The sequence below is a fragment of the Temnothorax longispinosus genome, chromosome 4, assembly GCF_030848805.1.
Source record: "Temnothorax longispinosus isolate EJ_2023e chromosome 4, Tlon_JGU_v1, whole genome shotgun sequence".
Classification (NCBI taxonomy): domain Eukaryota; kingdom Metazoa; phylum Arthropoda; class Insecta; order Hymenoptera; family Formicidae; genus Temnothorax; species Temnothorax longispinosus.
In genome coordinates this window covers 6,879,750-6,893,641 of record NC_092361.1, presented here as the reverse complement: position 1 = coordinate 6,893,641, position 13,892 = coordinate 6,879,750, and the positions used below count along the sequence as shown (strand labels likewise).

General features: G+C 39.4%; 1 protein-coding gene across 3 annotated transcripts in view; it reads right to left on the bottom strand.

The window, feature by feature from the left end:
- Positions 1–5,642: 5,642 nt before the first annotated feature.
- Gaba-b-r2 (gamma-aminobutyric acid type B receptor subunit 2) overlaps positions 5,643–13,892 on the bottom strand; it is a 32,363-nt gene continuing 24,113 nt past the window's right edge. For all 3 annotated transcript variants that reach the window (XM_071775859.1, XM_071775856.1, XM_071775858.1), the window contains 6 exons: positions 13,472–13,654; positions 12,746–12,845; positions 12,329–12,440; positions 11,359–11,903; positions 10,515–10,781; positions 5,643–9,571 (listed from right to left, as the gene is read on the bottom strand). In XM_071775859.1, the coding sequence (XP_071631960.1) occupies positions 9,378–9,571; positions 10,515–10,781; positions 11,359–11,903; positions 12,329–12,440; positions 12,746–12,845; positions 13,472–13,654 (1,401 nt within the window). In that variant the 3' untranslated portion in view covers positions 5,643–9,377. The remainder of the gene's footprint in view (positions 9,572–10,514; positions 10,782–11,358; positions 11,904–12,328; positions 12,441–12,745; positions 12,846–13,471; positions 13,655–13,892) is intronic.

Below are 13,892 nucleotides of genomic sequence, written 5' to 3'. Positions count from 1 at the left end.
GATATACTATAAGTGCGAAACATGGATACTGTGTTTAAAATTGCATTAATCGATAGATTTTCGTTTGCACATTCACAAACAGGTCGATTTTTCGTTTGCACACCCCTAAGTTTTCGTGTATATAATAATATGAAATGTGTTTATGAATTATACAATTCTCTTTAAATATAATGTCACAATAGTGACAACGTGGCAAGACGTCATTTGTTAATAAACGCATGTAAAATTCAAATTGTTTATTATTTATTCTTAAAAGATGACAATGGCTAAAGTTCTGTGTTAAAAGATTAATATATGAATCATTCGATTCACCTGTTTCTGAATGTGCAAACGAAAATCTATCGATTAATGCCATTTTAAACACAGTATTCGTGTTTCGAACTTATCTACTGACTGACCGTTTTCGAAACTTTAATTGTTAATAACTTTTTAACCAAGGGTGTGCAAACGAAAATCTATCGATTAAGACTATTTGGATCTAATTTGCTCGTAGTTGGGAGGCTAATGTGAAGTTGGCCCCCCCCCCCCCAAAATTGTTTTGTTAATAACTTTTTTACTAGAAGTGTGCAAACAAAAATTCAAAATGTGCATACATGAGCAATCAAATGAGCTAAAAAAAATTATTTTTTTTTTAAGTTGGGTGACTAACTTCACACGGGTACGCACGCAACACGGATGGCATGACGGGCGGCGCTTGGCGCTTGGCGCGCGGTGCGGGCGGGAGCACGGTATCGATCGATGAGAGAGTTCGGAGCGCGCCCGGCTGCGAGTCGCGCGAAGGAATGTAAGGGGTGGGGGACAGTTCCCATGGTTCCCATCAGGACACTGCATGTGCGCCACTGCGCGGTACGCGGTACGGCTGCGACCAGCTGCGACGTCGCGACACAGCGTGGATCCTTCGATCAGCTTCGATCGTAATTGACGTAATCGTATTCGGTCGCGAACGAGCGTGATGAGCGTGATGTGTGTGATGTGGTAACGAGCACGACGGTGGAATCCCTGGAATATCGACCCGCGATCGAGGCCGGCGTTCGCGCGCGAGACAATTTTACATCGAGGCACACATCAGAGGCATTCGAGTATCGTGCCTCGCCTCTCCTGTAAGTAAGTACGCAACGCTTCATATTTGTTCGACGCGAGTAATTGCGCTCGCGAATGCGATCCCATCAATTAACAAGTTTTGAACAATTTTTATTTGCGCCCAGCGCGACGTTTCGCGAGAAGTCGCGCTAATGACACGCGATTCTTTCCGTTTTCCGCGGTTTTAATAATTATTTTCGACAGTTCTATAAGAGACTTCAGTGTTTTATAATTATTGTTTTTTTGCAGTGGAGATGCTGGAATCGGTGCAGCAAGTACTTAGTTGTCAGCGTCAGCTAGATTTTCGCTCGTGAACGTCGCCGCGTCGTGAGTGACTTGAATGAGTGCGCCGACAGAGATGCGACACCGGCACCGGAGGAGAACTACGGAGAGGAGGATCTGGGAGGCATCAGGTGACGGCGGAGCAACCGTGGGGTGAGTACTTGATTGTTATTCGTTTATTATTTTGCTGTCCTGTGGCAGATTCTGCCACTTTCTTAAGCGCGACGTGATTCGCCTTTACATTATACTCGAATCATTAATTCATTACTCGTACAATACAAGTATCGATTATCTTGGGCACTGCAATGCTTTAATGTAAAAATATTTCTGTTACAGATCAACGTAGGGTCACAACTTATAACTCCGCTGTTGCGCATCGGCCGGTGAGTGATTTTTTTCATTTCAATGCGAATTAAAATCAAAGATAAAAATATAATAAAAAAAATATTTTTATCTTTGTTTCTTTGATTTTAATTCACGTTATAACTTATTTAAGGACTATATTCGGGTGGGAATCGCGATGTCATTCGGCTCCAACGCGATGGTGGTAAAATCAGCCGGGAAAAATGCTGGAACAACTGCTCGCGGAATTACATTTTTGTTCGCCATTGTACATACGAGCGAATACGAGCGAAGCTCATGCGGCAATCGAGAAAGCACCGAGATGTCTGAGCACGCTCGAGCGACACTAAAGTCAGATCGGAACGTATGGTCGAATTTAAATGCCCCGCAAAAGGATGGGCAAGACAATAAAATAAATTTAAGTAAATTATAGAGGATGGTTTGCCAACTTCGGAAGAACTCTAACGGTAAAACATGTGACTGATTAGTTGACTAGGGGAAGTTTAATTTATTAAGCGTATACTTAGATATTTAGATCAAACATATAATCATACAGGTAATAAAAAATGTATACGTGAACAACAAGAAAATGTATTTGGATGAGGCTTTCTAATCTTCTTTTTTTTATCAAAAGGGCTATATAAAAATTTTTGTAATGATCGGGGGTCGGATGAATTTTATTTTTAGAAATTTTATAAGAACAAAATATGTTTATTTAAAAATTTTTTTATATCGTTGAAATTTCTTGGCAGGATAAAATTTCGTCCTCCTGTTGTAGTCTATTCGCCAGGTCGATTGAGCATTTTTTCGAGGTTGATGGCTTAAGTTAATGTTTTTTTTATGTTTTTTGAGTCGGATTAGAACAAGAATCTGTAAATAGTTTTTTCGTAAGTCGATGCAATAAAAAGTTATTAACAATTTATTTGTTTAAATTGTCCTAGCGATCAAACTATACATTCTATAAAAAAATGAACTGGAGAAAAGGACTGGAAACATCCTTGTTTCTCTTTTCACGACAAACAAAATGGCGTTTGAATTTTTCCAAAATCTTGATTATTGACGGAAATATGTGAATTTTTAGGTAATTACTGCCTACACGCGTCGCGGAGTACCCTAGGCGTGCGCGCTTGCGCTCAATTGTATCGTTAAAACAATTGAAACTCTGAACTTGTCTGAACTTGTCTTGTGGTACAACTGAGCGCGAGCGCGGCAGTAATTACCTAAAAATTCACATATTTCCGACAATAATCAAGATTTTGAAAAAATTCAAACGCTATTTTGTTCGTCGTGAAAAGAGGAACAAATTTTCTCGAGTTCATTTTTTTATAGGATGTATAGTTTATCGCTAGGGCAATTTAAACAAATAAATTGTTAATAACTTTTTATTGCATCAACTTACGAAAAAACTATTACGTTAGTATATTTTATGGCGGCCACCGCCGGCACGGTTGCCACGTTCTACTTTTTTCCACAGCGGGGTAGCATTTTAAGTGCCATTATCGATCGTAAATCGTGATCGAACGGTAACGGTTTGGACATCGTTACTTTGAGCGCTCGATACAATCGATTAACACTTTACGGGAGGGTCGTTGCGAATAACAAGATATCTAACGAGAGATTCACAACGACGATACTTTTTACACTAGTCTCATGATACTTTCCTATTATTTGTTTTGTTTATTTAATACCGAGACGGCGTACAGCGTATAAAAAAAGGGCAAACATAAACTTATTTTTTTGTTGGCCCACGCAATTATTGGTATAAAAAATAACTTCAGCATCAGTCCCATGGTAGCTTTCTTCTAGTCGTGCAGCGAAGCGTGAGTGTGATAAGAGTGACGAAGCGTTCTGTATTCGAGATACATACGTCACTGTGACACACGGATGTATCTTTGCGAAAAATGGGCGAATTAAAAGTGATCGATGGAATTCGTTCTGTAAAATTCGATTGCCAGACTTTGAAACTGGAATATGTTGGCGCTGAAACTTCGTAGTTTCAGCGGATTTCAATTATAAACTTTTGATAATAATTTTTTAAAATAATGCTAAATAAGAGGTTTTGCAATTTTGTAATCACTTTTTCGTAAAAACTGTTCTATCCATGTAGTTTTTTATAGAAAGTTATATACATATATCTATATCTAAGAATCTCTATCGTCTAATCTTGTTCGAGAAAGCATGTCTCGCATTAAAGGACACATAGCAATGTTAAAATAAATGTATTTCTCAAGATTCGCCCATCAGTGTCGTTCGTCGCATTTCGGAGCTTCTACCCTCAGAGTACCTCCGTCGACCTCCTTGCCTAACATGCTATGCTAATACTTTTTGCCGATTTTAACGAACTTTTCGACGTCGAGAATCGCCATTTTCATCTAACCTCTCATCCTAACATGTACTTTTAACTATTTTTATGATCTTTTATGTATCTCTACGGACGCGTGATCAAATTCTTCCAATTGTTTAATTTTAACCTAAAATTAAAATATCACTTTAATTATCTTTATATTTATTTATCATATTCGTTTAAATTACAAATAATTTACGCGTAAGCGGCAATATAAAGATATTCTCGAGATTTGTGCAATGCCGCGAATTAGTATTTGATTCTCCTCCATTCTTGTCACAATTATACATCAGTAATCTAAAACTTTAATAAAAAAAACTAAAACTTTTGATCGTGAAATTCTTTTAAAGAAGGCATGTTGTGCATTTTAACACGTTCAATGCGCACAGCGCGATTCCGTGCTTTTTTTTAGCAGTGGTTATGGCATCCACGTCTTATGCATCTTGAATGTACTTACCAGTATTGTGCTTGATTTAAGTAATATAGTGATAGAAATATATACATGTAAATGTATAATGCTGATTAATTATTTATACTTTCCAAAATCTCTTTTAGTACTATGGAAACTAAAAAAATTTAGGAGCAGTAAACATGTTATAAACGTATGGCATTGTTTACATAAAGATATTCCTATATAAAATCATGTAATCTTCTACCTTGCTATCTGTGTGTATACCAAACTCCGTTATTCACATTGGTCTACAATGTTTACATATTATGCAACAATATTTACTTTATATTTTGGAATTGATCATTTAACTATTTGTAATAATTTCGCGCACTTATATGATAACGCGTAATTTCGCGAATCTATTTTTCATGCGATTCTATTTTATAAAACGCGAATGATAAGCTATATCACTACAAAGTTTTCGCGCGATTATTAATTCTCTGCAATTAAGTTTCAATAAACAGTTAATGAATTGATTAGTCCACTCCGTCCACTCAATTAATTAACAAGCTATTTGTAATGATATCACGATAACGTCTATCTCGTGAATCAATTATTTTCAAAATACTATTTATTAAACGCAAAACGAATAATTTTGGATTACGTGGAAGGCGAGATTGATTTGCTGTTGTCAGAAATTCCCGAGAATAAAGCTTCGAAAAAGCAAGTATAAATAAATGGCCATTGCGAGAAACAATAAAAACGAATGTTACTTGTCGAACGAGTTTTGCAATAAAGCGATATTTCAATAGAAATATTTTAATCCGCATTTGCACACGTGTATGTATAAAAAATCTAAATCAATGTATCTTCCGTTGTCTCAATTTTTTATTTTACATTGTAAAACTATGCAAAAAAATGAATTGTGTTCAGTTACTGTTTCGTTTATTTATGATGGATCGTGGTCACCTGTTGTATTCAAATTTGAAAACAGGAATTACGTTTTGATTGCTACTTAATATGCAAAAAGATTTGTTTACAGCGAAGAGTGTCGAGAAACACTCAAATAATACATTTATATGTGGCAGATTTAAATATCATATTTATATATTAATATGTACACATATATGTATAAATTATATATATTAATATAATATATATAACTGCCTATTTTTTTGTCACGGTCTCTAAATTAAAAGATAATTATTTATTGAATGACAGCCACTTTATTGAGAGTAGACAGCGGTGAACATTAAGATTCGCCTTGCGCAGCAATTACCTCGATAGACTTTAGATAGTAAGATATCACACGTGCCCGTAACTTGTAAGAATCCTAATCCTTATCCGGCATGCTATCGATCTCTCACATTGCGACGAGCCTCGATCGTCTCGTAAGTGCACTCGTAAACTATTTTACTCCTCTACTGCAAAAAATAGGCGAGCTAAAAGGACGGGAACGCGATCAACCTGCGACACTGTGTTCTTAACTTCATTCACACGGGAATGAGCTCTTTCTCTCTCCACAATCCCTTTGAATTTACTTATTTTTTGCAGAGTTTTTTCGAAATGGAGGTACGATGGATATTTTGAACGCGTGATAATTGACGATACATGCATTGTCTTTTGCAAATATATATATATAGGTACAGTTAGAGAGATGTAAATAGTAATAATATATATAAAAGTTGATAACAATGTCGACAAATGTTAATTGTATCACCCCCTCCCCCCTCTTACATCTCGCAAGTAATGTTTGCTGATAAGAAAATCTTAAAAGGTATTCCTACAAGAAGTCCTTCAATTAAAAGAAATCGGCGGGAACAGAATTTCCGAAATCGTGTGCTCAATCGCATGTGTTAACTGTCGTTTCGGTCCTAATTAAAAATTTAACTACTCGAATCACATTATTCGATCGAGAGAATCGGAAGAAAGAAACTTTTTTTCTTTGCGAGAAGAGGTCAAAACTAAAAGAAACTACGAAGTTTCAGCGCTAACATATTCCAGTTTCAAAGTCTGGCAATCGAATTTTACAGAACGAATTCCAGTCGATCACTTTTAATTCGCCCATTTTTCGCAAAGATACATCCGTGTGTCACAGTGACGTATATGTATCTCGAAGACAGAACGCTTCGTCACTCTTATCACACTCACTTAATCACCTTTGGCTTTGCTGCACGCACGCATACATTAGTCGCATTAATAGATATATTGCTGTCGGGTTTCCTCTTTTTTTTTGTTCTCGCAATAATTTGTAAAAAACTTTTGGCATGGCTTGCCTACCGGCGACACCACTGACTTACGTAATTATTACGGGATATTAAGATCATGCTCTAACAGTAGGAATACGAGTACAAACGCGTCGAGTGTTTAGTCATGCGTACCGACCGGTATCGACCGGAAATAAATTTATCCTTAACTAATTGGAATATTGTACCGCGTTGTTTAGCGCGTCGTTTTCCTCCGGTTAAATGTTTCGAAACGACGCGATCGAGACCGTTATTGAGAGTCGCGATGTCGCCCTTGATGAAATTTGAAATCGTTGTGTCTCTATATTTAAACGCGAGTTGCACGACGAACTTCCGCCTTCGTGCCGTAAAACGGGGTACTGTTACACGAGAACGACTAACTGCGCTAAAAAGGAAGAAAAAAAGAAAAAGGAAAGCGATCTTATCCTTTTTCTTCTTGGACTCTCCGTTAACTTCGGTCGTGAATACACGTCGCAAGTTACGTCGACTTAGGCCGCGCAGTCTGAAACCCTCGCAACTTAGGAAACTTAGGAATCTCTCACGGAAATACTCAGCGAGCTCTACTTTTAATGAGTTCACTCGCAAGTTGAAATAACGAAAACTCAATTTCACTCGCATAAAGGAGCGTTGTATCCGCTTTACCTTTCAACCGCACATTTTTCCCCCCGCAACCCGCATTCGGATACAGTCACCCCGTTTTAGAGCAGGAAAGACGTTCAATTCGATTTCCTCACGAGGAATCGAATCTTCCTAGTCGTGCGATTCGCGTAGAATGAATCGTGTTTCTTTTATTACTCCTCGTAGAAAACGAAAGGGTATGGGGCAATTGACAATGCATGCATTGATTCGATTCGATTCGATTCGATAATTATCAGTTCTAGGGATATACCCGAAGGCATTTTATTAACATGCTCCGCCATACTCCTCGAGGTATTTTTGAACACAGCACCCTAGCGGAGAACGAAATATACTTGGTGAACGTTCACATAATTATCCCCTAGGATTGGCTATACGCGCCAAGTTAGATGTGTGTGTGTGTGTGTGTATGCGTGTCACGCCTGTGTATGTGTGTTCTCTGTGTGTAGGAAATATTCAATGAATATACATTACTTCGTAACATATATTTACAAACACATAGTTATTTATTTTAGAAATGTACGCGAGGGAAAACTTACTTTTAATATTTGTAAAATACCGCTCCTACCGCCTTCCGGCCTGAGATTTGGCGAGCCTCGTGAAAACGGGCGCTCGAAGGAGAGAACGGAAACACTCCTAATTAACATGCTCTCGATATCTTTGCTTCAACAATCCTTATAGATTATATATACACACATACATACTTTCTCTCTCTCTTTCTCTCGCTCTCTAAAAAACACTTGTTAGCCGACGGAGATGCTTATAAATCCTCATTCTCCAGGATTCTCGTCGTCACAAACGAAAAATGCTTTACAAGTTGAAAATCATTACAACAGTCAACAGTTAAATCTAGTTTCCGATCTGCCGCGGCTAACAAATATCTTTCTTTTTTTGGTTTTCCTGTAATTTGTCTTGTAAATATCTCGAAGGTATATATCCGTTAATTAATTAACCGCGTTAACTAGAACTAGTTCAATATATGTTTCAAAGTCGCGTCACAAAAATATTCTTCGGTCGCACTAGGAAATATTTAAACAATATTTGTTTGCTGCTAGGGTCTACCCCCGACCCTCTTTTCCCTCTCCCCCCGAAAGCGATACGCTATATCGATTGCATAGACGACCTCCGTCCCTCCCTTCCTCTCTGACATCATCCTCTCGAAAGTGCGTGTGCTGTATCATGGATAGGTACGAAGTTTTTCCCTCGTTTGCTTCACCGTAATGTTTGTTATATGTCACGTAACATGCTGCGTCACTAATGAGATACAGGATCTATTGACTGACGTTCAAGTAACTAAGTGTGCTCGATAATATCGCGCGCAAATCCGTACATTTACTCCATTTACGTCTAGAACCGAATAACGACGATGAGACGAGCAGATATTGAGATCTCGGTGGCTTTTTGAGTCTTCGAGCTCGCGATAGACTTTGTTAAACTCCGAATTCGCTTTCTCTGTTTTTTTTAAACATTTTTTTTTCTTTATTTTCTCCCTCGTTTCGCCTTCTACGTTCCTACGCTTAACTATAATCGTCGTCTTTAGAAAATATCTCTCGTGTGTTAATAGAAAAAGTCTTACCTTTATTCGTCGACCGTTGTCTTTCTCTCGTATCTCGATAAGAGAGTTATACGATTCGAGCATCATTATTACTAGAGCGTTATGTTACCCTTCTTTTTTTGTCCTCGTCCGCGCTTTACCGTGATATATCGAGTGCTGTAGAGCGAGGACGCGAGAGACGGAACGAATAATTAATTAACGCGACGCGGTAGCGGTATTTCAAGTCCATCATCATTCTTATAAATAAATCAACGGAGTGGTAAAAACCGTCTGAAATACGTTCGATTTAACGATGCCGTTATCGCGAATAACGTCGCCGGCCGCTCGCTCGCTCGGGGCGCAACAATCTAAAAGACGCTCGCAAACGCGAGATTAACTAATTAACTTAGATAACCGATCTAGCACGCCCTGTGGGGTGAGTCCGTGACGAGAAACGTGATTTCGCGTGTGCGCGTGCCGGCGCGGTGAGGAGAAAGCGTCAGGTCGCCGCCGGCTTGGCCGTTAGAGGTACTCGACGATGTCGCACTTGATGGATATATTCGGGCAACTAGCTATATTCGAGCGATAGCCCCGCCTGGCAGTGCTCTTGTGCCGCTCGGTGAGGAGCTTCTGAAAGATCGGCAGAATCGTCAGATCCAGCAGTTCACCGTCCGATACGGCGCTGTACATCTTCGACACGTTCACCGAGGAATCACCTGCAAGCGAGGACACCAAGGTCGGGGACTGTCTCAACAACGAAATTCGTGGCTCTATACGTACTGTCTACTACGTTGCATCCGCGCCAAAATCTAGCACGCTTGACGTTACATCCTTCACTCTCGAAGGCAAACGTATGAAACACATTTAAACACAATGTCCGAATAGACCTCTCACGTATACGTAGCTTCGCGTGTATCGCGGCGTTGTTCCCTTGACGTACTCGAATAATGAAGATATGAATATTTCCCGAGACTCGGGTAGGCAATTATCCGATGCATTCAATTAGCCGGAGATATCAATAACTTCGCTGCGTAATTATACTGCTATTCGGACATTTTATATACCTTGTTAATTTGTTGGCTGACGTCGATTTCGTTATTAAACGTTTGTTACTACTTCAACATAAGTAAATACAATTTACCTCACGAGATACGATAGCTGCTGAGTATGATATATTGATATATGGATTCGAACGCAACAGTTAAATTTAGTGTTTAATCACGAAATCAATATCAAACAAGGTAATAAGGTGATGTAATGTGTATCCAAGCATAATTGCTCTCTCTCTCTGGCTTTCTTATTTTCCATTACTGATTTGAAGTCTTAAAGATTTTTCCCGTCATCTTAATCGTAGGAAAACCTATCAATTTTTTGTATTTTTTAGTTTTGGCGTAAATGCAACACTATTTATGCACAGTAAGAAATCTGCGGTATCTCATTAAGATGCCGATAATTTTATGCAATCTCGAGACTTAATTATTATGAAAAACGGACCGTCCGTACGGCTACAGATTTGCTAAATCATTAGGGTTTCTAATTGTTAACAAATATACTCTTCTTTCCGTCTCGGGACGTGTTTCGTTCTCCGCGGCCGTTTAGTATTCCGCAAATTTCCGTTGCTGTACGGACGCGTAATCAAGAGAACCGAGAGACGGGTACCGTTCACGTCGCCGCTTCCATCGCGTGCGTTCGCCGCGACGTGCTTGCCGTTGTGCATCGTTGCCACATTCGGGGTGCTCTGCACGTACTCCAACCGTGCCTGATGGCGCAGCTTCGAGCCCGCGTGACGGCACATGCGGCGCGCGACGCGGTGCGAGCACTCGACTATGGGGTGGCCGCCACCGATGTGCAGCCGCAGGCACTTCTCCCGCGTGCGTTCCGACATGGAACGCTGGATTATCGTCGACATCGACTCGTCGTACTTCCCTGTCAACAAAACACCTGACGTATCGTCTCGCGTCCGCGCATAATGTCTAAAGATACCTAAGAAATCTAGGCAAACAAGTCAAATCTCGGATGCTAATGCCGACTGACTTCGCGCTGTTTCATGTAACAATAGTTAACCCGGCATACAGGACTTGTAGAATAAATAGTACTCAATAAATAAAGAAGGCTCAATGAACGTAAATTGAAACACTTAAAATAATTCTTTCTTTTTTTACATCACATAAATGAAAGTAAGCAACATCACTAGCTTTATATTATCAAAACCGAAAATTACTTGTAACTTCGGTGAGTATTTTTCAACTGATATTTACCAAACATTTTTTTTACTTGATTTTATGAGTACCATCTACTCTATAAAGCCTGATGCTTTTTAACACTTGCACATGTATTTTTGCAGAGTTTAAAAATTGATACTTTTGAAAGGCGGTTTACAACATGCGTGGTAACGACTAAACGTACATATATAAAAATTATTTTCTGTAACACGAATTTCACTTATACGTGTGTCATACTAATTGTCAACCGCGAAAAAGAACTCGGAAGTGCTGATTCTTACCGGCGTGTCGATGATTCGGCACGTATTGCAATGAAAACGGCATCACGTGCTCGATGTAGCTCTGCTCGTGGAGCTCGCCGAAGGAGACGTTCTTGGTCGGCGGCGGCGTCGACAGCTTTGCTCTGCGCTCGTCCTTGCTCCTTCTCCTCACGCGGCACACGTGTCTCGCGATCTCGGTCTCCTCCAAGATCACGGAGTCGCTTTCCTCAACGACCGGCGGCACGAAACCGTAGCGCGTGGTCATGGCTTCGTTTGGCAGCGGCTCCGGGCTCCTGTGACGCTTCAGCAACGGCTCGCCGTCCTTGACCGCCTCGTCGGGGACGCTCTTGCGCCGCAACGCGTCCGCGCCGCACGTATGCCTCATATGCGTCATCGTCGTTGTCGTTATCGCCGTTGTCGTCGTTGTCGTTATTAACGACGGCGGCATTGCGTCCAACGCCGCCACAGCGCCCGGAGAGGAACTCTCCTCGATCGCCTGGCTCGTTACAGCCACTCTTTCGTTGTCGATGATGATTGACGTGGCCTTCGAAAGGGATGCCCTTTTCCTAGAACAAGCACCACGCGACTATCCTGAGAATGGACGGCGAATCGGGTGCGCCGGAGACTTTTGGGTCGTGGTCAGTAGGGTAGACGGATTACCGAAATATTTAAAATAATCGTTTAAATCTTTTCCCCTAACTTTTGGAAAGAAATTAAAAAAAGATGGATAAATTACAAGTAATTTTAACGGCCTAAAATTGTTTGAAAAATACGTTTTTGAACACTTTTCTGAATTTTGTCAAGTTTCTATTTTATATATCGTCTTATGGAATTACCATTGAATTGTCAATCGTCAAACAAATCGATTAATTACTTTTGTCAAATAATTTATCTATACACAATTCATCTATACACAATGGTCAATTTAACTATGTTCCGTTAAAGGGTTTAGATCTGAAGGTGGAGTTTAATATCAAACGTGATTACGTACTTTGCTACTTGATCCACGTTGACGTAATCACCCTCCGGCTGCGAAACGGTTGACGAGTTCAAGCTGCACATGGACATTGAAACATCGGTCGTCTCTGTGGTTATCGATGGTCCTGTCAAATAAATAAATCAAAATTATTAATACGGTGATTTAATGTTATCCATCGTTCTGCATAGATTGCAACTTGGCGCAGAGTTTGTAATTTATCCATCACTCTCGTTTTATATAAAATTTGTAGACCGGAATATTAAAAAAAAAAAGAAGTTTTTGAAGAGTTGTCTTCCGCGTGAGGAAAATGTAGTAAAGTTAATTACATTCTAATTAATATAAAATATAATGACACTACTTTAAACTATTTTTAATTTTATTCGACAAATATCAAAATTTCTTTTAAAAGACATTAAATGGAATATTTACCTTCCCTTTTAACGGCCTCTTCTGGCTTTGGGACCGGCAACGTGTCGACCGTCTCTTGCATTTCGCTCTCAACCTCCTCGCCCATTCTCCTTAAAAACCCCTGAAGTAATATGCAAGATAATGAAATAACTTCCTCTAGCCGCCACGCACGAGCACGATGTGAATGCAACATTTCTAGATTAAGTACAATATTACTTAAACGTGCAAGTGTACTGGAAACCCGTCGGAATAATTTTAAATTGTTATTCTCGGAGGGCGAACTGCACGAAGCAATGACGTCGTGATTATTTATATATAACCGAATTAAGGATGGATGGTGCGTCGTTCGCTTTTCCGTTAATCGAAGACCGCTATCAACCTCCCTTAAATTAATTCAGTGCACGGATGAGTGTTTTATTAAACAGCATATATTTCGTCAAGAAAAACGTTTTAGCGAAATTAGTTGTTAGACAGAAATAAACATAAAATAACGTAAATAATTATATAAAATATATTATATGATTTTCTATTTTTTTTTTAATTCTTATCTAAGATTTAGTTTCCTCAATAAAGATTAATTTTACTGCTGAACGTTAAAAACCAATTCCAGATTTGTCGCAGAACCCCTGAGAAAATAAAGGTAGGTTCTGCGACGTAGGACACTGCGTAACGTAGCAAGTTGTAACACCGGCGAAGTAATTCTTCCTATAATGCCGTTTAGAAGTTTGATGAAACGGAAAAACTTACCTGAAGCTCGGAATCTTTTTGCAACAATTGCTTCCGGAATTTTTTATTCGTCAGCTTCGCCTCTTTCAAGCGCTCGTCGAGCTCGCTGACTGTCGAGTCCCTTCGTATTTTCAACATCGGCCTCAGAGTCGCCCTGGTCCGCTTATTTATCGCCCCTTGTGGATTTCTGCGTAACTCTATTACCTGAAAATCCCAAGAGACTTACTTGACTCTGCCAGTCTCTCATCCCGAGAATAGAATGGACGTTTATTATTGTTCTAGGGCAGGTCCTTTAAAAATATACACGTAAAGAAAACATGAAATGTGTTTGAAACGTTAACTGAAACAATATTGTATTTTTAACATAAGTAAAATTAACATAAAATTATAACAGAAAAAATGATATAAGTATAAAAGACTATAAAATGTGGACAGCGAATAT